Raw genomic sequence first — 26,866 nt, forward strand, 5'->3', positions numbered from 1 at the left:
ATGCCATTAATTCATTCCTTTTAATGGCTGAGTAGCATTCCATCGTATATGCACACCACAGTTTCTTTATCCACTCTTTGATTATGGGCATTTGGGTTGGTTTCACGTTTTTGCAGTTGCGAAGTGTGCTGCTAACATGTGTGTGCAAGTATCTTTTTTGTACATTGACTTATTTTCCTCTGGGTAGATATCCAGTAGTGGGATTGCTGGATCAAATGGTAATTCTATTTTTAGTTATTTAAGGAATCTCCACACTATTTTCCACAGTGGTTTACATTTCCATCAGCAGCGTAGAGGTGTTCCCTTTTCACCGAATCCACACCAACATCTATTATTTTTTGAGTTTTTGACGTTTTGATTATGGCCACTCTTGCGGGAGTGAGGTGGTATCACATTGTGGTTTTGATTTGCATTTCCCTAATTATTAGTGATGTGGAGCATTTTTTCATATGTGTGTTGGCCATTTGTATATACTCTTTTGAGAACTGTCTATTCATGCCAGCCCACTTTGTGATGGGATTGTTTTTTTCTTGCTAATTTGAGTTTCTTGTAGATTCTGGATATTACTGCTTTGTCGGATGTATAGATTGTGAAGATTTTCTCCCACTCTGTGGGTTGTCTGTGTACTCTGCTTGACTATTCCTTTCGCCTTGCAAAAGCTCTTTAGTCTGCTATTTTTTTTCTTTTTGTTTTTTTTTGAGATGGACCAGGCTGGAGTGCAGTGGCACCATCTCGGCTCACTGCAACCTCTGCCTCCCGGGTTCAAGTGATTATCCTGCCTCAGCTTCCCTAGCAGCTGGGATTACAGGAACGCGCCACTACGCTCGGCTAATTTTTGTATTTTTAGTAGAGACGGGGTTTTGCCATGTTGGCCAGGCTGGTCTGGAACTCCTGACCTCAAGTGATCCGCCCGCCTCGGCCTCCCAGAGTGTTGGGATTACTGGGGTGAGCCACTGCGCTGGCCCCTGGCTGGCTTCTTTGCCGCAAGCTGTTTTATCAGCAAAGTCTTTGTGAGCTGTATCTAGTCGGCTCATTTTTAAATGCGTGTTCTGCACTCCCCAGTGAATGGCCGTGTACCAGCAGCTGGCCCTTTCCTGGAACCAGGCCAGCCTTCAGTCTCTATAGAGGCACCATAAACACGCTGCTGGGGCCCTGAACTACAGTCAAAGTCAAGGCCTCCGGGCAGGACTGGCGGCGCCCCCGGCAGGCGGGTGGGGTTGACCCGCGCGTCCCGCCCCGCCTCTCTCAGTGCTCCGGGCGGGCGACGCTAGCTCGCGACCCGGACTCCGCCCGCCTCCCCGCGGGTATTTGAGGTCCGGGGTGGCTCCGGCGTCTCTACCCGCCGTTCCACTCGCTCCCCGCCCCGGAGTAAGTGTCTGGCTTGGGTTTGCCGCTCCCAAGTCGGGAGAGCCGGGGGCGCGAGGGTGTGTGGCGGGGGAGGGGAGTGGGGCGGGGAACGCGCGTGGGTCAACGGCGCGGGGGGACGCGGGAGCCCCGAGAATGGGGCGTGGCCGCGCGGGGCTGTGACCCTGGCCGTCCCAGCGGGGCGGGAGCCCGGGCGAGCGTCCGGCTGGGGTTCCCTTCCGGAGCCCCGCAGCTGCAGAGGACGGCGACGCGGCCGGTGAGTCGTGCGTGGCCGCGAGCTCGGCCGGTGACGCCGCTGACGCGGGGACCCCGGGCGCACAGGCCCAGCGCCCTCGGAAGAGGCGGCCGGCGCGGATGGGGGCGGCGCAGACCCTCCCGGGCCACAGGTGACCCCCGTGGGCCCCGCGGCCTCCGTGACCCCTCGCCGGCCCCGCGACCCGGAGGACGCGTGCTCAGTCTTGGGGCGCCGAGTGTCGGGAGCCCGGCTGGAGGTGGAGAGAGGCCGAGGGATCGGCGCCGAACGCGGCCGTCAGCGCCCCCTGCGTGTGTTCCCTGGACTGGCCGTGCTGGGCTTGGCCAATTCCGCAGCGCTTTCCAGGTCGCCCAGACCCGTGGAGACCATCGTGTGGACCAGCCCGGATCGCCTTACCGCTCTGTGTTTGAGTTAAACTTCCTACAGGCAAACCATTACGAGCTTTGATGTCTTCAAGGCAAAGAGGAAACTTTAACTACAAATTGGCATTTAAGTTACTTTCTTCCTTTTTTTTTGTCCTAAAGCTTGGCTTTGGAAAACTGAGGTACAGAAAATTAATAATTAATGTTCACATGCTGTCCGAATACTCAGATGCGAGGGGGCACCTGAGTCCTTTTTTTTTTTTTTTTTTTGAGACGGAGTGCTCTGTCGCCCAGGCTGGAGTGCAGTGGCCAGATCCCAGCTCACTGCAAGCTCCGCCTCCCGGGTTCCCACCATTCTCCTGCCTCAGCCTCCCGAGTAGCTGGGACTACAGGCACCGCCACCTCGCCCGGCTAGTTTTTTTGTATTTTTAGTAGAGACGGGGTTTCACCGTGTTTTCCAGGATGGTCTCGATCTCCTGACCTCGTGATCCGCCCGTCTCGGCCTCCCAAATTGCTGGGATTACAGGCTTGAGCCACCGCGCCCGGCCCTGAGTCCATTTTTTTGGGCACTTTTGCTTTCTGGGATGCCCTTGTGCCTAATGACAGGGATACGCCCTGCAGCTGCCTGCATCCTTTCTGGTGTGGGTCAGGCCTGATGAGATGAGATCTGATGTGTTCAGTGACCTTCTAGTTAAGGTCCTGGGCCGGCCTTGTATTGCTGGGGCTGTTATGTGTGCTGGGATTAACACCAATGACTGCTGTTATCAGCATAGATGGCTTGTGTTCTCATTTCAGGATTGTATCTGAGTAATTGCATCCATTGTGATGTGGTGCCACCAAACAGAAAAGTTCTTTGGTCATACTCGACTATGTAAACTAAGTATTTTAAGTTAAGGCCAATTCCAATGCATTTTATTACAATTCAGCATGAAACAGTTAACACAGACCAGTAATGGTACAGTGAAATTAGAATGAACAGAATCAACATTCTTTTCCATATATGTAATCATAAGGGCACCCAAGCAGATGTTGTATGGTGCCATGGAAGACCACGTACCTTACATTTCCAGGCTTACTGCACTTGGGATTAGGCTAAGGCATCCAAAGAAAGAAAATAATTTTTTTTTTTTTTTGCCAGGCTGGAGTGCAGTGGTGCGATCTTGGCTCACTGCAACCTCCACCTCCTGGGCTCCAACCTGGTTAATTTTTGTATTTTTAGTAGAGATGGGGTTTCACCATGCTGGCCAGGCTGGTCTCAAACTCCTGACCTCGTGATCTGCCTGCCTCGGCCTTCCAAAGTGCTGGGATTACAGATGTGAGCCACCACACCTGGCCTGAAAATAATGTTTAACTCCCATTTATATGTTAGATATATTAGACTATTAGACTGATATATTAGTCTGATTAGATATATTAGACTGATTAGATATATTAGACTAAGACTGCTTAGATATATTAAACACACACACACAACACACACACACACACACACACACACTGCACAAGGAAACAGAGGGACAAAGCAGGAAGTCCAAGTTTCCATTAAACCAATCTTTAAATGGTTAAATTTAGTAGGAAATAAAGGCATCCTTAATGGAAGTTGAGAAGCACAATTCAATAGTGACACCTAAAAAGTAATATTAAGACTTGATCAGTTGAATAAAATCAACTGTGAACATTGCTCAGTTACTGGTGATGCTACAGGAAAAAAAAAAGTGATGCCAGAATAGATTTGTTAGGCTTGTTTAAAAAATACATAAAATTGTTCGTTAATAAGACTTTAATATCCAGTTTTTATGTCTGTGATTAAATATCATTTTTTATTTTTAAAAGGTATAGTTTAAAAATTTTGAAATGTAATGAATTTTGTATAAATATTTGTCTATGTATATATATACATGTGTATTCATATATATATATACACACACATATATATATATATGAAGGACACTTAGCTATCTTATTTACTGAAGCTAAAGAAGTAGGTCCTGGCCGGGCGCAGTGGCTCAAGCCTGTAATCCCAGCACTTTGGGAGGCCCAGACGGGCGGATCACGAGGTCAGGAGATCGAGACCATCCTGGCTAACACGGTGAAACCCCGTCTCTACTAAAAAATACAAAAAACTAGCCGGGCGAGGTGGCGGCGCCTGTAGTCGAGGCTGAGGCAGGAGAATGGCGTGAACCCGGGAGGCGGAGCTTGCAGTGAGCTGAGATCCCGCCACTGCACTCCAGCCTGGGCGACAGAGCGAGACTCCGCCTCAAAAAAAAAAAAAAAAAAAAAAGAAGTAGGTCCTTAAAAAGCCATTGACAGGTCTTTAGTTTGCAGTGTGACTGTGAAACAGGCATCCTTGTTACTCACACGTTTGCTGAAAGGATAAGAGAAAGCCCTCAATATAAAAGTCTCCCTAGATTGCTTACAATTTGTTGATATTTGGCGTATCTTGAGTGGTAAACTTTAAACGTGGATTTATTTTTCTTTCGTTTTAGGATTTGGATCTCTCCAATCTTTTTTATGATTAATTGTTTAATGTTTATGCATTATTGCAAAGTGATAATGAAAATGCTCAAACTCGGGGTCCTGCAGGCACTGTGGGGAAGCAGTGGGGTGACATGAGGGGATTACAGATCCAGTAGAAGCCCCCGACCCCCATCTGCTTCCACCCTGTCTCCTTCCAGAACACCACCAGCAGCCAGACCAAAGAGTTCTCCCATTTGCTGGTTCCTGGACAGAAAAGCACTGATCCCTTGAACACATTGCAGTGAAGCTCCCAGCTGACATGTCCTGTCCATGTAAACAGAGCTTCCAGCACTGTTTTGTGTTTTCTTCCTAACTGTGTACTGACATCCAAGGGTTGTTAGGAATGTTTGGAAAGTCCAGGTACGAAAGAGAGACCTAAATAAAATAAAGCAAACACCAGTCACCATAACAAAAGGACCCCAGAGATAGGCAGCACAGGGAATGGAAGACTCAATAAACTGTAATTGTGGTATCCAAAGAATTAGCATAGAAGGCAAAATGGAATAAAATGTCATGATGGAAAATGTAAGTGAGGGAATAAGGTCAGAACAGAACATTCATTTATATGATTTCTTTTTTTTTTTTCTTTTTAACCTTTGAAACCTATATTTTAGGTTCAGGATACATATGCAGGCTTGTTACATAGGTAAACTCATAGGGATTTGGTGTGCAGGTTATTTCATCACCCAGGTCCTAAGCCTAGTACCCAACAGTTTTCTGTCCCTCTCCCTCCTCCCATCCTTCACCCTCCACCCTCTGGTAGGCCCCAGTGTTTGTTGCTCCCCTCTTTGTATCCACGTTCTCATCATTCAGCTTCCACTCATAAGTGAGAACATGCGGTGTTTGGTTTTCTGTTCCCTGTGTTAGTTTGCTCAGGATAATGGCCTCCAGTTCCATCCATGTTTCTGCAAAACCCATGATCTCGTTCTTTTTTATGGTTGCATAGTATTCCATGGTGTATATGTACCACAATTTCTTTATCCCATCTGCCATTCATGGGCATTTAGGTTGATTCCATGTCTTTGCTATTGTGAATAGTGCTGCAGTGAACATTCGCATGCATGTATCTTTATGGTAGAAGGATTTCTATTCCTCTGGTTGTGTACTCAGTAATGGGATTGCTGGATTGAATGGTAGATCTGTTTTTACTTCTTTGAGGAGTCACCGCACTGCTTTCCCCAGTGGTTGAACTATTTTACACTCCCACCAGCAGTACGTAAGTGGTCTCTTTTCTCCACAGCCTTGCCAGTATCTCTTATTTTTTGACTTTTTAATAATAGCCATTCTGACTGGCGTGAGATGGTATCTCACTGTGGTTTTGATTAGCATTTCTCTAATCATCATTGGTATTGAGCCTTTTTTCTTATGCCTGTTGGCTGCATGAATGTCTCCTTTTGAAAAGTATCTGTTCATGTCCTTTGCCTACTTTTTAATGGAGTTGTTTCCTTGTAAATTTGTTTAAGCTCCTTATAGATGCTGGATATTTGACCTTTGTCAGATGCAAAGTTTGTGAATATTTTCTTCCATTCTGTATGTTGGCTGTTTACTCTGTTGATAGTTTCTTTTGCTGTGCAGGACCACTTCAGTTTAATTAGATCCTATTTGTCAATTTTTGCTTTTGTTGTGATTGTATTTGGCATCTTTGTCATGAAATCTTTGCCTGTTCCTATGTCCAGAATGGTATTGCTTAGATTGTCTTCCAGGGTTTTTATAGTTTTGGCTTTTACATTTAAGCCTTTAATCCATCTTGAGTTGATTTTTGTATATGGTGTATATAAGGAAGGGGTCCAGTTTCAATCTTCCAGAGCAGAACTTTCTAACTTGTGTGTGGGTGTTGTGCCCTGGGCAGGTTAACAGATCCCTCCAACTCGGGGAGTCTGGGTGGCTGGAGCTCTGCACCGGTCACCTCTGGGGTGAGTAGCCTGGCCCCAAAGTGACATACAAATATCATTTTCTATGTGTGTCACAGCATGGAGAAGGGTGGGAAGTCCCAGATGAGATCAGTCTAAGAAATTTGTACTTGACAGAAAAAGAAAACAGAGAGCCAGTCTGGAGGAAATCAGCGAGTGCCTTATAATTTTTTCCCAAGCTAGGCTTAGTGGCTCATGCCTGTAATCCTAGCACTTTGGGAAGCCGAGGTGGGAAGATAGCTTGAGGTCAGGAGTTCGGGACCAGCCCTGGCCACCGAGCAAGACCCTGTCTCTACAAAAAATAAAAAATTAACTGGATATGGTGGTGTGCACCTGTAATATCTAGTCTTTGGACTAGAAAAATCTAAAATGGTTCGGTAAGACTTTGCTGTTGCTTTAAAGCGATAGTCCCCAAACTTTTTGGCACCAGGGACTAGACTGGTTTCATGGAAGACAATTTTTCCACTGATGACGTTGGGGATATGGTTTCAAGATGAAACTGTTCCACCTCAGATCATCAGGCATTCGATTCTCGTAAGAAGCTTGCAACCTAGATCGCTTACATGCACAGTTCGCAGTAGGTTCACACTCCTATGAGATGCTAACGCTGCCACGGACCTAGCAGGAGGTGGAGCTCAGGCAGTAATGTTCGCTCAACCTGCTGCTCACCTCCTGCTGTGTGGCCCAGTTGCTAACAGACCACAGACGGACCTGTTGGGGACCCCTGCATACAAACCAAGGGTGTTTGGAGGGAAAGTAACTAAAGAGATTCCCACCAGCCAAGTTAGGACAATTAGAGCAAGAAGAAAACAAACATCAGCTAATTGAAATATATTATTTGTAAAAAGCCCAAGCTCATTAATAAGTTCAGATGAGGCAAGCAAGATGAGCTTTAAAAAGGCACAAAAGAATTCAGTAATGTTTGCACTATGTCCAGGATTGCTATGGAAAAGTTTAGTTATTATAGCTTCCTGGGCTAACAAACACAGTAGTTGTAAACACCAACTTAAAGGCCTAAACATTCAACAAAAAGACCAAGTTATACCATACAACACTGGTCTATGCAACTCACATAGAGGTAACTCCATATTTCATTTTAAGGAAGGACATCAGGCTACAAGACACTGAAATCTGGTGTTTGGTTGAGGCCTTATAAAATCCCAGTGAAGGCGGGATTGGAGCTCAAAGCGGCCCTAACTAGCAGATATGTTTGGCGCCAAAGAGTGCGTGCCCTGTGCTGAGAAACAGCTGTGATGTTCAAAGACCATGAACCAGGGAGCCCCACTTTGTTTTTACAGAAAGGGATGGTCCCTTAGGATTTAACCCCATAAGATTAATTTTCCCCATAGGAAACTATTAAAATAAGCATTACTATTACCTTAGGAAAGGAATAGGAAAATATAACAAAGATAAAATAATTAAATCTGTGATATTAATGAATACCTTTTGCTAGACGTAAGTACAGGTATAGAAATAAGTTTTATAATCATTGTACTGTTTGAAGGTTCTTAGGAGAAGCTAGCTTACTAGATTTGTATGTCTTGATTTATTAGATTTGTAGAAGTTCAAAAGTTTACTAAGGTTTGTGCAATTTGTAAGTTTGCATAAAGCATTAAAAAATTAGACATATTAAAATGTCATCAACACTTAAATAAGAAAAAATAATTTCTTTGCCCTGTAAGCAATGTGCTGTGTTTGAGGAAAAAAATTAGTCTGACCAGCCTGCCAAACTATAAATTGGCCATGTATTATAATAGGGAAACTTGTCCCCTGTCTATGAAAATTTCTCTTTGGCATGAAAGTCGCCTGTTCTCAGCAGCATGGTGACAGACGGAGGGAGAGGAAAATGCAGCTGGTAGATTATTCCTTGTGTCAAAGCATATGAAAAAATTACTGAAAGGGTTTGACTGACCTGTAGAACATTTGGGGAGAATTTGAAAATACATAGTACATAGGAAACTAAGGAAAGGGGGGAAGGCACTATTAATATAAGGCAAATCAGCATTACATGAAAAAGTAAATGGGTTCCCATCCCACCACCTGGCTTAGCATCGAATGCTATTTAATGATAATAAAGCAAACCTGTAGATAGGGACCGGGCCCTCAGCCTGTAGATTAGGAAGGCAATAGATAATGTCTAGAATTTGACCAGGTGCCTGTCGTTCCAGCACTTTAGGAGGCTGATGCTAGAGGATTGCTTGAGGCCAGGAGTTTGAGGCTGCAGTGAGCCATGGTCATGCAACTGCCTTCCAGCCTGGGCGACAGAGTGAGACCCCTACCCTAATAAAAATAAATAAATACATAAAATAAAACGTGATAAAGTTATTAGGTCAAAGATAGTAGTATACATGTGTTATATAGAAATATGGTGTAAACACCAGAAGAAAGAGCAGTGGAGGTGATTGCTCCTGGGGAGTTGGGAGGGCTGAGAAGGAGCTTATTGTCTTTTATAACATCTCTTTTAACACTACCTGATTTTTAAACTGAATGTATATATAGTAATTCCATAAAAAGAAGAGTTAACCAACCCCCTCCAGAAATGATATGCTATAGAAAATGTGAAAATCCAGAAAAATATAAAAAACATAAAAATTACCTTTACTCAGAAACATTTAGTGTATCGTATTTCCCCCATTCTGTCTAGAAATTATGTCTACACTTACCTTTTTCCCTAATTTACATGGATAAGGTTAAATTGTATGTATAGTTTTATTTTTTTATGTAATCTTATATATTCCCATGTCATTACTGTGATTTTTATTATGAATATCCCTATTTATATCCCATAATGTTGTACATAATGTTTTATTAGGTACCAAACCTGTGAGTTTTACCTTCAGTGAAATTCCTAAAAGTGGAATTTTTAATTCAGATAGTCTGAATGTTTTCATGACGTTTTCTTTTCTTCCTTCATTTTATTGTATTTTACTTTTATTTTTTACGTGATTCTAAATTATACTCAGGAAATACTGGTGTACCAATTTAAAGTATTGTTACTGATCATGGATTCTTAGATTCTCATGCAATGGAAATTGACATGAGGCAGAGAAAGTGTCCCAGACAAGACTTTATTGGGCTTATGCTGGAGCAGGAGGGCAGCGGCACAAGGGCAAGAGTTCCCAGGCTGGCCCTCGGGACAGGTATTCCTGGTGTTTTAGGGTGACATGAATAGTCATGAGGTGTGTCAGCAGCATTACACACGCTAGTGGCAGGCACCGTGAAACATCATGGTAGCACAGATGTGTCATGATCAGGGCATGGCAGATGAGGCCCTGAGGAGAAGATTTTAGTAATAGAGCAAGGCAAGAGGTCAGGATCGTCATTCTCCTGGGTAACTCCCTTGGGTAAGATTTGGGGTGGAACGTAGCTTCTCTTGTTTCCTTCCCTGGTTTGCGTGGTCTCACGGTGGGCAGGTGTGATGGCTTGGGGGATGTATGGAAAATATGGGAGTGGGTATGGGCCAAGCCCTGTCCCTGCTGCCTCCGTTTTACTTGCATGGTGTGAGAAGCATTGCCTGTCTTTGTTAGTATTAGCATGAATCGTTTTTGTATTTGCAAGGTTCACGGTTTGAAAAGGCATCTTTAATTTACTCTCCACCATTGCTTTTTGGGAAGGCCGTGCACCATTGTGTTAAGAGAGTGAACTGCAGAGCCATGCAGTCCTGGCTTCCAGCCCTCATTCTGCTGTTGTAGCCATGGGTCCTCTGGAGACAAAATACTTAAAGATCTAAGGCCCAATTTCTTTGCTTGTAAAACATAGGTGTTCTCAGCAGCTATGTCAGAGGGTAAGGGTCTTTCAGTGTGGACCTAGCACATAGTATACATCAAAAAACTGGAATCTTTTTTTCTGAAGTTGAAACTTTTAAATATAATTATTAGCTATTGTCTTTCTTTTTTGGGGGTAGAATCGTTAATGTCCTTTGCACGTGTTTCTACTGGGGTCTGTTTTTCCAATTTTTTTGAACCCCAGTTTACTCCATTGTTTTTCAGCTTTAAGAGTATTCTACTGATTCTGGCTGCTTTTCAGGTAGACCATCAAATTGTTTGCTAACTACGCTCATTTTGTCTCCTTTCTGACAATCTCCTTTCTCATTATGTTTCATGAGTTGTATTTGCCTTTGCCAGAACTATCTGAACAAAGTTACACAAGGATGGGACGACAGATATTTTTATCTTGTTCCTGTTTGGGGAATTAAGGGACTAATGTTTTATCATCAACTGTGCTGGTGGCTGCTGAAGTAGGTAGTTCTGACGTTGTTAAGGAAGCACGGGTAGTATCACTTGCTGTTTGGTGGAAGGGTATTTATCAGGAGTAGGGTATTCAGTTATTTAATGATTAACACAGTTTCTGCTAAGAAAACTAAATCTCAAGGACATCCTTGATTTATTGTTTCTTTTTTGCTCAGCAATTTTTATGTCAGGCATAGGTAGAATTTTATCTTTCACGGCTGTAAGCAGTGTTTTCAACTAAGAAATGGAATATCATTACTGACCTCATTGTGGGCTTTGAAAATTGAGCTACATTTTTGCTCTTCTTTCTGCATTTGGTATTAACAATTATTGAATGTTAGAGATGGAAGGGAATCCGGATTATCTGGTATATGCTTTTCCTCATACAGAGAGGGAACTGATAGCAGAAGTCAAGTGATTTGCCCAGGGTACCAGAGCCAGGACTAGAGACCCTGTCTCCCTCCTGACTCGTGCCATCTCTGAATATCCTGGTTTGGTTTCTGCAGTTCAGTATTTCAAATTAAATCCCCTGACACAGTGAAACCCATGTGGGCTGACTTGTCTGCCCCCAATGGTGTAACCTGGGCTGGCCAGACAGGCTCCTCCCCAGTGGGCGTGTCTTCAGGCAAGAGTGGCTTTGCCTTGTTGAAGTTACTGATATAGGTCAGTGCCTGAAACAGATTCTCAAGGATATTGCTGGAGATGGAGCGTTTTATTATTTGCCTTTCTTAGGTAGACATTTCCATTTGAATTAAAAGTCCTTTAAGCTGGGCATGGTGCATGGCTGTAATCTCAGCACCTTGGGAGGCTGAGGCAGGAAAATCCCTTGAGGCCAGGCGTTCAAGAGCAGCCTGGGCAAGATGGCAAGAACCTTGTCTCTACAAAAAAAAAAAAAAAGAAAAAAAAAGTGTAAGAGTCCTTCAGCATTTGAGGGGAAAATGTGTGCTCATGGTAGAATAGTCTTAGATGGGGTTGGGGGAGCATGTGGGACCTTTCCCTGGCCAGCTGACCTGGTACTTACCTCTGTCTTTTTGTTTTGGTTCATGGAGGAGCCGTCTCACCTGGCAGCCTCTCTATGTGGGCTGAGCCCTCTTGGGGACAAAGACAGAGGTCCATGTCCCCAGGCCAGGGAAGACCCCACGTGTCAGGGTGTTTGCTGACTTTGAATCCTGAGACACAGACTTCACAGGCTGTGCTTCTTGCTTTGGGTCACCTTCTCTTTTCTTATTCTTAACCTAGAAGTTTCCCTGTTTTACCAATTGTTTCTCTTCAAGTTGATAAGCGGGCAGTTCTTGTGATCTAGAATCCAAAGAACCAAAACTAGGCCCAATTTTGCTTCAGTTCCATGTAATGGCTACTTTTGTTTATATTGATGTTCCCAGGGCTCTGAGGAATCCTGGATTTATTTATGTATCATCAAAGACTCCCTTATATTCAGGAGAATTTTAGTAATATGTACATTCTATTGTCCTTTTATTAGAAATTAGTAATCTTAAAATACGTTTGGAAAGGCTTGGCAAGCCAGGAGTGCCCCACGTATTCTCTGTAACGAATAAAGAAGAGTTTGAAAACAAACTATTTAAAGAAGCACAACAAACAAGCTGTATCAGGTGTATTAGTTATTGTCTTGGTTTCCCGTGGCTGCTGTAACAAATGACCACGGATTCGTGGCTAAACAGCACGTGTTTATTCTCTCAGAGTTCTGAGGTTGGAGGTTGGAAACGGGTTTCACGGAGCCAGGCTCCTCCAGAGGATCCTCCTTGCCTTTCCAGCTACTGCAGCTGTGGTCCTTGCACTCCTTGGCTTGAGGCCCCTTCATCTTCAAGGCCAGCGGAGGGGCATTTTGCTTTATTCTTTGCATTGCTTTTTCCTGTAAGATCTCCCCCTGCCTCCCTCTTAGAAGGATACCTGTGGTTACATTTAGGGCCAGCTGGAACACTCCAGGATAATCTCCCGTCTCGAGAGCCTGAATGTAATCCTGCCGCACGGTCCCTTGTGCCATGTAAGAGGCATTCACAGGTCCCAGGGATTAGGAACCTGGTATGTCTGGGGCACTCGTTCAGCCAGCCCCAGCTGTGAATGCAAAGGCATGCATGGTGGAGAACTGGTTCATTCAGCGTCTCCTCACAGGGCTTTCAGTAGGCACCTCCTTCCCTCTCCCATCGGCTCCAGCTTCTCCCCTTCCTTGTTCTGTGGGTTCCCACTCACTGCTCAAGTGAGCCGCTGGGACTGTCTTAGAATGCTGGCGTTCTCCGAGTGGGACATATGCATTTGGTAAACATTTGAGAACTGTGTCAGAGCAGGCAGGCCTCGCATCCCTGTATTCCCGCGTCCCCTCCTCCCCAACCTGACTGCCTGTGGGGTCCTGACCTGCCCCTGTCCTCTCACCTGATTCTGCAGATTCTTCTTGAGCAGTAGCCCAGACAGGGCATTGGCCCTGCGTTTCAAGCCCGGCTACTTCTTAGCTTCACTTCTGTCAACTTCACCTTCTCTCTAGTGCAGAGGGGCATTGATGGTAGGTCTCTCTAAGGGCTTATTGGGCTTTAACACGTTGTGATTCTATGATTCCGACTTGCCTGAAGGTACCCCAGCTCCCCCGCCCTGACTATCCAGCTGTGTTCCTGCTCTGGACCCTGCACGGCAGGGCTAGAGAGACGTGTGCAGCCAGACCCTACCCCTGAGCCTGTCTGGAAGGTGGAGACGGGCATGCCCCCATAGCCCGGGAGGCAAGGTGGTGTCCTGAGTGTGCTGTGGGTTCAGGAGCAGGAAGGCCTGGCTTGTGGCAGCAGGAGGTCCCCAAGCCTGGTCTAAGACTGCGGCTTTGCCACCTGCAGGGATTTCCTAGAAGGAGATCCAAGGGTCAGGAGGCATTTGAAAGGCTTTCACACATCTTTGTATGGGGCTTGATTTATCTTCTTTTATTTTAAGGCTCTTGTTACCCTGAAATGGGGTTCTCTCTCTCATTATAAAAACATTTGGCCATCTTTTCTTGTGTAACTGTCAGTGAATTTGTCATTTTGAATATTTTTCAAATTAAAACAGTACATTTAAGCCCACAAAACACACCAAAGTATACAAACATAGAAGCAAAAGCCAATATCCTTCTGTAATTCCACCCCAAGAAAGTGACTCCAGGAAAGGGTGCCTCCTCCCGCACTTTCTCCGTGTACTGGCAGGCGTGCAGGGAGGAGTCCTCACAAAACAGGGCCGCATTACACATAGAACTCTTTCGTTTTCCACACGTAACATTAGAAACACACAAAATAGTTTGGAGGGTCCTAAAAAGAAACGCCCAGAGTCGTGTGTGCGTTTCTGTTTGCCCACTGAACCACAGCGTCGGCGGTGACTATCAGCAAGGCGTGTGAGATGCAGTCCCGTGGAAGCTGTGCTTATGTGATTCTGATTTTAAATCTTGTTCCAGGTCTGCCATCATGGATGTTCTCGCAGAAGCAAATGGCACCTTTGCCTTAAACCTTTTGAAAACGCTGGGTAAAGACAACTCGAAGAATGTGTTTTTCTCACCCATGAGCATGTCCTGTGCCCTGGCCATGGTCTACATGGGGGCAAAGGGAGACACCGCTGCACAGATGGCCCAGGTACAGCTTCAGGGCAGCCACGGGTGCTAGTACCTGTCAAGTGAGCTGGTCCTCCACATTCCAAATCCCAAACGGATTGCTGGAGACGCATGACTGTGCAGTATCGCACGGTGCGGACGGAGAGTGTGCAGGGAAGGGCATGCCGCCCATGCTGGAGCACCCTGGGGACAATACCCTGACTGACCCATTGGGGTGGAGGGGGTGCCCGATTCAGAGGAATGAATGATTTCATCATCACATGGCTTAGCTTGTTCATGAGTTTGTAGATGGTTGTAAAGTCACAAGGTTCGGGTTGAGTCCTGTGATGATCTTTGGGTACTGTCATCTGGTGTTTGGTTGTTAGGAGTCTTTATTTTCTCGTTTGCGTGTAAAGCCTTCTTAGAATGGCATTTGTCAGCTAAACATGTTTTCAGTAGTGTTCTGGGTATTTGTGGTTGTGTAACCAGCTCTCCCAGCTCAGCAGCTTTCCTGGTGGTTGAATCCGGGTGGATTGGGTGGTGCTTCTGCACCACTTGGCACTGGGTGGGTCCCTTGTGAGGCTACGTCAGCGGGGGCTCAGTAGGGTGCTGGGGCGTCTTCTCTGTGGCCTTCTCCACTGGGGCCTTCCACATGCTTCCTTCAGCAGGGTTGCCTGGGCTCCCGTAGGCCAGGCGGCTGGGTTCTGAGAGGATGTGCTCCCAGAAGACAGGCTTGAAACAAGTGCCTATCAAGCCTCCACGTGTGTCGGCTTGCCAAGGCCCCAGTGCTAAAGGCAGGCGCACCTCTGCGTCTGAGGGCTGAGCGAGGGTGTGCACACCAGAGACGTGGCTGGTCGGGGCCACCCATGACTGCTGCGCTCTGCCCTCTGGACCTGGTGGTTCCCTGGGAGTCCGAGATCCAGGTGTGGGCAGCGTTGGTTTCTCCTGCAGCCGCTGTCCTCGGCTTGTAGACACCGTTTTCTCCCTGTGTCCTCACGTGATCATCTGTGTGTGTGTGTGTGTGTGTCCTCATCTCCTCTTTTTATAAGGACATGAGTCCTATTGGATTAAAGCCCAACCTAATGGCGTCGTTACCTTAATCCCCCCTGGAAAGGCCCTCTCTGCAAATGCAGTTCCATTCTGAGACACTGGAGTTGGGACCTCAGTGTGTACATTTTGGGGGGACACATGCAGCCCATCACAGTAGGCTTGGGAGGCATGCGGCCATCACTGAACAGTGGCAATCCCCAAGCCCAGCCGGGCACGTATTGTCCACCCCTCAGCCCTGGCTGCAGGGCGTTCCTCAATGAGCCTTGATGAGCCTTCACTGCAGCTTCCGGGAATTGTCCCTTGTCTGCTGCTGCCCTGGCCATGCTCTGCCCTCTGTGTCCTGGTGTCGCTCTTGGCAGCTCCTTTCCTGTTCTGTAAGAAATGGCCCGTGCTTGCTGCACTCCCAGCCTACCTCCCACCTGTAGAACGTGGGCGCCCAGAGGCCTCCCTGCGCTTTGAGCCGTCTCTCCCTTTTAGTCCAGGCTGTTACAAGTGCTTGCAAACCACTGTGGGATTTCTATCAACTTAAAATTCTGCTTCCCTGGACAAAAGCCCCCCCGCCCCGCACCCCCATCCTGCGTGCTGTGTGTTGGGTTGGGAGTCAGGGTGCCACAGGAGAGCCTGCCAGAGGGTCTGTAAGATGCTGCCTGAATCTTCTAAGGTTTAACGAAGTGGATTTGGACCTCACCCTTGAGGCCAGTGTCTGGGATTTGATCTTTGCCCTGAGGCCATCTCTTTTAGAATCTTTTGCCAGCTGGAGAGGCTGGGAAGAAGAAACATTTTTATTCTCCACCTAGCACATCCTGGATTGGAAATAGTTTCTTTAAATTCTGCTTGAAAATGGAACAGTTCCTTCTTTTCATCTTTCTCTTCCCATGTGTTATCCTAGGCAGCAAAAAGAAGCCAGGTTCATGCTGGACCGCTTGGCCAGATGCTGGAGTCACAGGGAAGACACCCCATCTTCCCTGTCACTGCAGGTGACTTCTTTCCACTTCTTCAGCTGGCACACACACAGCCCCTTCTCCAGCCCCCGGGAGTCATTTCGTCCTGTCCCTCCAGCCTCTGCCAGCTGCCTGGGTCCAAGGCCAGGGCCACATGTTTTAGGTTTTGGTCATGGCAGAATTCCACTTCTGGATGGCTGCATGTGTCACCTGTTGCCACAAAACAAACCATCCCAAACTCAGTGGCTGGAAATAACAATAATTGATTGTTTCTCAGATTCTGTGGCCTGAGTGGGCAGGACTGCTCCCAGGAAGCAGTGCGGGTCACTCATGCAGCTGTTTCAGTGGACACCTGGCCTGGAAGGTTCAAGAAGGCCTTTCTCACCCCTGAGACCTTGATTCTTTTTTTTTTTGAGACAGAGTTTTGCTCTTGTTGCCCAGGCTGGAGCGCAATGGGTTGATCTCGGCTCACCGCAACCTCTGCCTCCTGGGTTCAAGCGATTCTCCTGCCTCAGCCTCCTGAGTAGCTGGGATTACAGGCATGCCCACCACGCCAGGCTAATTTTGTATTTTTAGTAGAGATGGGGTTTCTCCATGTTGGTCAGGCTGGTCTCAAATTCCCGACCTCGGGTGATCCGCCGGCCTCAGCCTCCCAAAGTGCTGGGATTGCAGGTGTGAGCCACCACACCTGGCCGGAGGCCTTGATTCTTCCAACAACTCTCCCCACAGGTGGTGGCACTTTCTCCAGGGCTTTCCATGTGGCCTTCAGCAGGATAGCTTGGACTTCCTTCTTTCATGGTGGCCAGGGTACAAGAGAGTGAACATGGCAGCTGCCAGGCCTTTTAAACAGGGCCTAGGCCTGGAACAGCATCACTTCTACTGAATTCTACCTACTGTATCATTAGTCAGAGCCAGTGACAGGGCCATTCCAGACCCATGGGCAGGAGGGAGCCTGCCCCTTCTGACGTCAGGAGCGGCCTGCGTTTGCATAGATGGGAGGTCTGCTTGGCACCCTTGTTTGCCACCAGACTCCAAGTACTGAGCATCAGGAGCCTGGGTTTGTGGAGGGCATTGCAGCTCATGCCAGCACTGACAGGGTACAGGGAGGGGCTTTCAAGACCCTTCTGGCCTTTAATCTGATGGATCTTTTTTTTTTTTTTTTGAGAGGGAGTCTCACTCTGTCGCCAGGCTGGAGTATAGTGGCATGATCTCAGCTCACTGCAACCTCTGCCTCCTGGGTTCAAGCGACTCTCCTTCCTTAGCTTCCTGAGTAGCTGGGACTACAGGCATGTGCCACCAGGCCCGGCTCATTTTTGTATATTTAGTAGAGATGGGGTTTCGCCTTGTTGGCCAGGCTGGTCTCAAACTCCTGACCTCAGGTGATCCGCCCACCTCGGCCTCCCAAAGTGCTGGGATTACAGGTGTGAGCCACCGCGCCTGGCCTTGGATGGATCTTTTAAGCAATAGTAAGGGTCTGGATGGTTGTTAGGCTGAGTTTGGGGTTGCCTCATTTCCTGAAGTCAGACCATACAGGAATGATGTGTTTTCATTCTGTCTTTGATTTCAGGTACTTTCTTTCAATAAAAGTGGCGGTGGTGGAGACATCCACCAGGGCTTCCAGTCTCTTCTCACCGAAGTGAACAAGACTGGCACACAGTACTTGCTTAGGACAGCCAACAGGCTCTTTGGGGAAAAGTCTTGTGATTTCCTCTCAGTAAGTCATACTTGCTGTTACTCACTAAAGAAAAAAAGGTGGACAGGTGGTGGGGGCTGGGGTCCAGCAGGAAGCGTGTGGCTCTAAAGGCCACTATGCCATACATAGGCTTTTGTAATTTGTTTTTCACCTGCCAATATGTTTTCAATTCTCTGCATTTCAATAAGGTGGATCTACTTCATGCTTTGGAACTGTCTTGTCAGCATCTTGTCAGGCAGCTCCTTGATGCATGGCTGCTCCCTTAAAGGATCCAGCAGTTGGTGAAGTTTGTTTGATATTCAGAGACTGATTCAACTTAGGTTTTTTTTTTTTTCCTCAGTGAGGGTTTTGCTCTGTTGCCCAGGCTGGAGTGCGGTGGAATGATCTCAGCTTACTGCAACCTCTGCCTCCTGGGTTCAAGTGATTCTCCTGCCTCAGCCTCCCGAGTAGCTGGGATTACAGGTGCCCGCCACCATACACGGCTAATTTTTGTATTTTTAGTAGAGACAGGCTTTCGCCATGTTGGCCAGGCTGGTCTCGAACTCCTGAGCTCACATGATCCACCCGCCTCGGCCTCCCAAAGTGCTGAGATTACAGGTGTGGGCCTTGACTTAGTTTTTAAGTACCTGACCTTGACTTAGTTTTTAAGCTAGGATTAAATATAGCTAAAGCTAGGAAGTTGTATTTCAGGTTAAGTCCTCATATTTATTTGTAAATTATGTATGTCAATCATAAAATTGTAGATTTTCTGATTTGGTGCAGTGAAGAAGGAGGCCGTTGGTGTTCATCATTTTTGTAGCCAGGCAGTTACGTCACTCTGTCTATCCTAGTCTTTTAGAGATTCCTGCCAAAAATTCTACCAAGCAGAGATGGAGGAGCTTGACTTCATCAGCGCTGTAGAGAAGTCCAGAAAACACATCAACTCCTGGGTAGCGGAAAAGACAGAAGGTGAAAATGTATTGCTTTCTACTTGTAACAGCATCTTAACCTATTTTATTGTCAATTCCTTCACAAGACTTCACAATCTTCACAAGATTGTAAACAGGAATGATTTTTTTTTTCTCTGAATAACTCCAACCTAAAAAAATCTGCTTCTGAAATCAGTTGCCATTATTTGACATTTTGGAAATGCTCAATGTGTGCTGTTCTCTCTGGCTTCTCCCTGCGTCCTCAGTGTACCTGTGATGTCTTTCAGTATTTGGTACACCTCTTCTGGACCAGTCCACATTTTAATTTTGAGGAGGGGGTTAATGTTAATATAGTTTTCCCTTTCATAAGTAACACAAAAGATTCAGTATGGATCTCAAGTTGCCTCCCTCTTGGGTAGTACGGTCTACAGTTTTCATTGCATTGCTATGGGACACCGGGTCATGCCGTGGTCTATCTACAGTTCTTAATTTAAACTTTTTTTTTTTTTGAGACAGGGTTTCCCTCTGTCACCCAGGCTGGAGTGCAGTGCCACAATCACAGCTCACTGCAGCCTCAGTTCTTTTTCTTTTTTTTCTTTGAGATGGAGTTTTGCTCTTATTGCCCAGGCTGGAGTGCAATGGTGCGATCTCAGCTCACTGCAACCTCTGCCTCCCAGGTTCAAGCGATTCTCCTGTCTCAGCCTCCCAAGTAGCTGGGATCACAGGCGTGTGCCATCATGCCTAGCTAATTTTTGTATTTTTAGTAGAGACGGGGTTTCACCATGTTGGCCAGGATGATCTCAATCGCTTCACCTCGTTATCCGCCCGCCTCGGCCTCCCGAAGTGCTGGGATTACAGCCTCAATTCTTGGGCTCAAGCGGTCCTCCTGCTTCAGTCTCCCAAGTAATTGGGACTACGGGTAGCACCATCATGCCCAGCTAATTTTAATAATTTTTTTTAAAGAGATGAGGCCTCACTGTGTTGTCCAGGCTGGTCTCAAACTCCTGGTCTCAAGTGATCCTCACACCTCAGCCTCCCAAAGTGCTGGAATTATAGGTGTGAGCCACTGTGCCTGGCCTAACCTGTTCTTTAAGCTTATAAAGAACATCTTCTGACTGCCCACCTTTTTGACAATCCTTTAACTTCCTGTCTTTAAGTCAGAGGCACCCACGACTGCTTCCTATCTCATGTGTTATGAACTCATCCTGCATAATTAACATATATTTGTTCACTTTGTGTGTTTTATTCAAACGATGATGTTTTTCTTATCAGAAGTTTTTGTTGCTTTGCTTTCAGGACACGTATCCCTTTGTATTTGGGGGATAGTGGAACTCTACCCGTGCACCTGACTGCTGAACAAGGCCCCAGCCGATGCCCGATGTGTCCGGGATCAGCAGCCGCTCCTGTCTAACTCGGTCTTTAATTCTCTGCTCAGGAAAAATTGCGGAGTTGCTCTCTCCGGGCTCTGTGGATCCACTGACGAGGCTGGTTCTGGTGAATGCTGTCTATTTCAAAGGAAACTGGAATGAACAGTTTGACAAGGAGAACACCAAGGAGAGGCCGTTTAAAGTCAGCAAGGCGAGTAAGGTGCCGGGACGGGGGCGACTCTGGGAGCGTCTCGGATTCGGAGGCCCGCCTGCGGAGGGCCTGCAGGCGACCTTTCCGCCCCTGCCCCTCCTGTTTGCCAGCCATCGGGTGGCCGCCTGTCCCTGGCTCCTGGCATCCGCCCTGCCTACAGGGCAAGTCTGAAGCTGCAGCCCCCAAGCTCGATCAAGGTCTTAAAGCTCAGACTCCGAATATGGTGTGCCGTCTTCCAGCGGACATTTCCCCCTGGTCTCTAGCGTCATTCTCACCCGGACCTACACACTCCTTCCTTTCCGGCGGCGTCCCGGGAAGCCCCGGGCCCGCCCTCCAGCCGCGCTGCACACGGCTCCTCCGCGCCGCTACCGCGCCTCCTGCTGGCCGCCGTGCCACACTGCAGGGGCGGAACGACTCGCTCTGCTGAATTGAGGCTGAGCAGGGAGGATGTCTGACAAGTACCAGACACGTAGCTGGTGCCTAGTAAACGCTGAACCAGTGAGTGATATTCAGTCCTCTCTTGGTAGGAAGGATAAGTACGGATTTTTGTTTTAAAACAACCAAACCAAACATGTAGATAGACACGGAGATTAACCACCTCCAGCTTGGAAGATGTCATTTGCTGGTGGCCCTTTATCTTCCTCTCACTGAATCCACTTTATTGTCTCTCGTTTTGTTGGTCTTTCACTATAGAAATTTTTGAACATAGACAGAGTAGACAGAATATATTAATTACAGTGTATTCTTGATCATTGACCATAGTTAGGTCTTCCAGGCTAACTTCAACTTGAGCCTTCAGTTTCTCAAGAAATTTATTTTCATTGTCTATTCTCCTCGCAATTCAGAAAGAATTATTTTGTTTCAAACTTTTGTTCTGAAATGAACTGTCCTGTTTTCACCCGGCAAAATTATTTCTCTCTTTAATCATTAACAAGATGTACAAGGGCTTTATTTGACTACAGGTAACAGAAACCACAGTTCAGCATGGTTTAGCTCCTAGGAGCTCATCTCTCCTGCCAGGAGTTCTGGAGGCAGGTGAGACCTTGGCTGGTCTGGCACCAGCCGATGACCCCAGGGAGCCGGCTCCGCCATGCTCAGCATGTGATCTTCTTCCTCATGGTCACAAGATGGCTCAACTGGCTTCAGCAGTCCAGGTGGCAGGGAGGGGGAGCAGCAAGGGGAGGAGAGCCTAAACCTTCTGCCTTTCAGGAAGGGAAAGCTTCTTTCTATATGGTGTAGGCCAGAACTATAGGTCCCGTGGGTTTGGGGAGATGTGGAATCCTGTCAGGCTTTCTGAGCTCTGCAGTGAAGAAGGATGAAGAAGGGGCTGCAGTATTGAGTGTACCTCCAAGGGAACAGATTTTGAGTTGACACAGATTCTTAATTTCATTTACTTTTATATAAAATGGAACTTGTCTACATAATTGTGTATTTAGTGAATCATTCAGTCACTAAGGTTAGATCTTTTTATATTACAAGATTGGAGGCTTTGGACCCTGAAGCGGTGCAGGGAGGAATTACTGAAGGCAGGGGTCAGCAAACTTCAGCCTACAGCAAAGCCAGGCCACCTAACTATTTTTTTTAAAGGTTTATTGAAACACAGCCATGCTTATGTTTTTATTTTTATTTGTATTATTATTATTTTTTTACTTTTATTTTTCCGAGACAGAGTTTCTCTCTTGTTGCCCTGGCTGGAGTGCAATGGTGCGATCTCAGATCACTGTAGCCTCCACTCCCAGGTTCAGGGATTATTCTGCCACAGCCTCTTGAGTAGCTGGCATTACAGGTGTGCGCCACCACACCCGGCTAATTTTTGCATTTTTAGTAGAAATGGGGTTTCACCATGTTGGTCAGGTTGGTCTTGAATTCCTGACCTCAGGTGATCCACCTGCATTGGCCTCCCAAAATGCTGGGATTACAGGCGTGAGCCACTGTGCCTGGCCCATGCTTATTTACTTATTTCATCCTGTAACAGCAGTTGACTCGTTGTGACAGAGACAGTATGTGTAGCCACAAACCAGAAAATAGTTCCTGTCTGGTCAGTTATGGAAAAAACATGCCTGCTGCTGGCCAAGGGAATGAGTGGGGCCACCGAGGCCCAGGAGACTGCTCTAGCCAAAGGCTAAGGGCCAGCCCAGGTGAGCCTCTACCAGGTGAGCCTCTACCACATGAAAGCAGAAAGCTGCCACTGCAGTGTATTTTGATTGTTCCATTTAACACAGAAGAATGTGCTACACCAGAGACTGGGAACCATACAGCATCTTTGACCGTGCCTATTGCAGGGTATTTACTCAACTCACAGGAGCAGCTTGGAGTCAGGAAATGAGGAGGCTTGTTGGATGGGGTGTGGTTCCTGGCCTCCAGTCTTTCTCATTGGCTGGCTGGGGTTGGTAACCAGTGCAGTTTTTTCTGGTGAGATGTGTAAATGTTGCCTGGCCTTTTCAGCATCCCAGCTCATTAATTCATTTATGCATTTATCATTTATTCAGCAGAGGTTGACTGCATGCCTTATTTTATTTATTTATTTATTTATTTTTTGAGATGGAGTCTCGGTCTGTCTCCCAGGCTGAAGTGCAGTGGTGCAATCTTGGGTCACTGCAACTTCTGCCTCCCAGGTTCAAGTGATTCTCCTACCTCAGCCTCCCGAGTAGCTGGGATTACAGGAGTGCACCACCACACCCAGCTATTTTTTATATTTTTAGTAGAGGTGGGGTTTCACCATGTTGGCCAGGCTGGTCTCGAACTCCTGACCTTAGGTGATCCGTCTGCCTTGGCCTCCCAAAGTGGTGGGATTACAGGCATGAACCACCGTGCCCAACCTGACTGAGTGTCTTCTGTGCATCAGGCGTGGTGCTAGGTATTTTTCAGCCATGCACAAAACCAGCAAAGCATGCGTGCCCTGGTGAAGCTTATGCTTTCTTGGGGGGGAGACAGCAAGCATCAATAAGAAAATAGGAGTGTATTAGACAGTGGTAAATGCTACAGAGATATACCAAGGGAGGGGATAGGAAGCTGTTTTTGGGGTGGGGGTATAGTGTCAGGTAAGATGATCAAGGACAGCTTCTCTGCCAAGGTGATTTTTGAACAAAGACCATAAAGAGGCAGAAGTTCACTCTCCAGGTATTGGAGGACAAGCTTACTGCGTAGAGATGAGATGAACCGGGTTTGCTGTCAGTGCAGTGAGGAGGCCTCTGTGACTGTAGCACATAAACAGAGGGAGAGGAAACTGGATTTAGCTCCTAGGAGCTAAACCATGGTGACCTGGGGTTTCTGTTACCTGTAGTCAAACAAAGCCCTCGTACATCTTGTTAGTGATTAAAGAGAGATGAGCTATCACAATTTCAGGTCGTTTTAGGGACTTTCAGCTCCTGCTCTGGGTAAACGGGGAGCCAGAGAAGAGTGTCCTGCCACAGAACCGTGTGATCTGACTTAGGTTCTACCCGGTCCCTCTGGCCGCTGTGCCCGGAACGGTCACAATCATATTATCACAATATTCCAGGGCTAGGCTGGCAGCAGCAGAGGCAGAAGGAACAGGTCAGATTTTGGTTATATTTTCGAGGTAGAGCCCATATAATTTGCCAGTGAGTCAGACACAGGGTGCGAGAGAAAGACAGGAGTCAGGGCACTCGAGGGCTTTTGACCACTGGACGGTGACGCTGCCCTGGCTGAGATGGGCAGAGTTGTAGTAGACAGAGCTGACTACGGCGCGCCACATTACAGGATCTACGGCGCGCCACATTACAGGTGGCATCGGGAGTTACTTTTCTGTCCAAACGTAGGTGTCAGGTGGGCAGTAAAATGCAGGAGTCCCAAGGACAGGGCAGAGGCCCAGGCTGGAGGTAAATTTGGTATGATATTGTGCTTCAAGTCATGAGGCTGAGTGAGATCAATGAGAGGAAAGACATGTGGGGTCTGGGCCCCAGGCACCCCGGTTTCTGGAGGCTGCGGTAATGAAGACGGCAGGGAAGGTGCTGCCGTGTGTTCTGGAAGCTGGGGAGAAACCGAGCTGCATTTCTCCCTGCAGAGAGTGGCCGGCTCCGACAAATTTGTCCCGTGTGTCAGTGGGGTCTTGTTTCAACTTAATGTTCATCTGTTTTCTTTGTAGAATGAGGAGAAACCTGTGCAAATGATGTTTATGCAGTCTACTTTTAAGAAGACCTATATAGGAGAAATATTTACCCAAATCTTGGTGCTTCCGTATGCTGGCAAGGAACTGAATATGATCATCATGCTTCCGGACGAGACCACCGACTTGAGAACGGTAACAGCCAAGCTTTGAGTGAGGCGTGCTCGCGAGGGAGCCGCTCGTGGGTGTCTGCCGTGGCTGCTTTCCCCACTTCGCGGTCAGCTATTTAACACCAGACCGCTGCTGACCATAGCCACGCTGCCACTGGTGTCCAGCGTCCGCACACAGCACAGGGCCCTGGTGGGCAGCAGCACCCGAGGTCTTAAAGTCTTCAACTGTCTCCCTCCAGGTGGAGAAAGAACTCACTTACGAGAAGTTCGTAGAATGGACGAGGCTGGACGTGATGGATGAAGAGAAGGTGGAAGTGTCCCTCCCTCGGTTTAAACTGGAGGAAAGCTACGACATGGAGAGCGTCCTGGGCAGCCTGGGCATGACCGACGCCTTCGAGCTGGGCAAGGCAGACTTCTCTGGAATGTCCAAGACAGACCTGTCTCTGTCCAAGGTCGTGCACAAGTCCTTTGTGGAGGTCAACGAGGAAGGCACGGAGGCCGCCGCCGCCACAGCTGCCATCATGATGATGCGGTGCGCCAGATTCGTCCCCCGCTTCTGCGCCGACCACCCCTTCCTTTTCTTCATCCAGCACAGCAAGACCAACGGGATTCTCTTCTGCGGCCGCTTTTCCTCTCCCTGAGGACAGGGCGGTGTCTGTGTGCAGCCCCTCTCCTCTCTGTCCCCTGACACTCCACAGTGTGCCTGCAACCCGAGTGGCCTTATCCGTGCCGTGGGGGCAGTTCAGAAATAAAGGCCCCATGGTGGGACGCCGCATTTACTCTGCGTGTTTGTGTGTCCGCGTGGGAGATGTTTCCTAGGATCTGAAATTGCTGCTCTGGGTCTGGGTCACGTTAGGGGCGGCAGTGACCACTTAGCTCACCCCTGCCTGGGGCAGGTGCTGCCCACCCCCACAGCCATGGGGACCCCCTGACTTCACTGTGGGCAGGCCGCTGCCCTTGCGGGCGGTGGTGCGACTCTTCCTGGGCTCAAGAAGGTAAATGGTGCTTCTCTGTCTCCTCTACTCAGTGGTGGAGTCTCATCCCACTTCTAGGGAGAGAATGGGGTGAAATGGGGTGCTGCCAGGAGGTGCGGGGAGCTCAGGTGCAAAACTGCCACAAGCTCTCCGGAAGCCTGCGTGGAGGTTGGGGGAGCAGGTGAGCCAGACGAGGGTGACAGCAGTCCCCTGCCCTGTGGGTGTTTCTGCTTTCCTGGGGACTGGTGGGTCACATGCCTATTCGCACACACACGCTGCCCACTTCCGAAAATGTCAAATGATGGTGGTGTTCCCTTTATAGTAACGGAGTTTATGGCGACTTCACGAGTCAGCACCAGATGCCTTTCTGTTTCACTCAAGTGTTACAGACAGAAAGACAGCTAAGGTTTCTGGGGCCATTTGTGTTAGTTGCTGGAAATGTGATCCCTGCACCCAGCCATCCAGCAGCAGCAGCAGGACGGTCCGGCTCCAATGGAGGAGCCGCACGGTGTCCCAGGGAGGCAGGAAGGACTTGTTTTGCAGGCAGTGGGAGAGGAGCCTGCCCCTCCTCCTTTACCTGGTGCACCTGCGCTCTCACGCTTCCTGGCCCTCTTTCCCCTTAGTGTCCAGGCTGGGGTGACAGGTGGGACTCAGGAGCAGCAGGAGATGTGGCAAGGATGAGTGGGACAGCAGGGGAAAGAAGGGCCGGGTAGTGCTGGTTTTGTCCCTCATACTCCCTGCTCTGCACAGCATTCTTGTTCGATTTTTTTGTTTGAGATGGAGTCTCACTCTGTTGCCCAAGCTGGAGTGCAGTGGCGCGATCTTGGCTCACTGCAAGCTCCACCTCCTGGGTTCAAGCGATTCTCCTGCCTCAGCTTCCCGAGCAGAGTAGCTGGGACTACAGGCATGCGCCACCATGCCCGGATAATTTTTGCGTTTTTAGTAGAGATGAGGTTTCACAATATTGGCCAGGCTGGTCTCGAATTCCTGACCTCAGGTGATCCGGCCCGCCTCGGCCTCCCAAAGTGCTGGGGTTACAGGTGTGAGCTACTGCGCCTGGCCTCAGCTCATCTTTTGTATTTTTAATAGAGATAGCGTTTCCCTATGTTGGCCAGGCTGATCTTGAACTCCTGACCTCATGATCCACCCACCTTGGCTTCCCAAAGTGCTGGGATTATAGGCATGAGCAACCATGCCCGGTCCATTCCTGTTTTTTTTTTTTTTTCAGATGGAGTCTTGCTCTGTCGCCCAGGCTGGAGTGCAGTGGCACGATCTCGGCTCACTGCAAGCTCCACCC

At 47.9% G+C, this 26,866-nt stretch overlaps 1 protein-coding gene across 3 annotated transcripts; it reads left to right on the forward strand.

Moving 5' to 3' along the window:
- Window positions 1–1,023: 1,023 nt before the first annotated feature.
- Window positions 1,024–25,372, forward strand: SERPINB6 (serpin family B member 6). 3 transcript variants are annotated; one of them, XM_023221069.3, is made up of 7 exons: window positions 1,024–1,368; window positions 14,058–14,232; window positions 17,748–17,894; window positions 18,704–18,821; window positions 20,217–20,359; window positions 24,465–24,620; window positions 24,835–25,372. In XM_023221069.3, the coding sequence occupies exons 2-7, from the start codon at window positions 14,068–14,070 to the stop codon at window positions 25,234–25,236; spliced, it is 1,131 nt and encodes a 376-aa protein (XP_023076837.1). In that variant the 5' UTR covers window positions 1,024–1,368; window positions 14,058–14,067; the 3' UTR covers window positions 25,237–25,372. The 3 variants fall into 3 exon arrangements, with proteins under 3 accessions (XP_023076837.1, XP_023076839.1, XP_023076836.1); XM_023221071.2 differs by lacking the exon at window positions 1,024–1,368 and adding an exon at window positions 1,548–1,621; XM_023221068.2 differs by lacking the exon at window positions 1,024–1,368 and adding an exon at window positions 1,632–2,162.
- Window positions 25,373–26,866: the final 1,494 nt, after the last annotated feature.

Source organism: Piliocolobus tephrosceles, chromosome 5, assembly GCF_002776525.5.
Source record: "Piliocolobus tephrosceles isolate RC106 chromosome 5, ASM277652v3, whole genome shotgun sequence".
NCBI lineage: Eukaryota > Metazoa > Chordata > Mammalia > Primates > Cercopithecidae > Piliocolobus > Piliocolobus tephrosceles.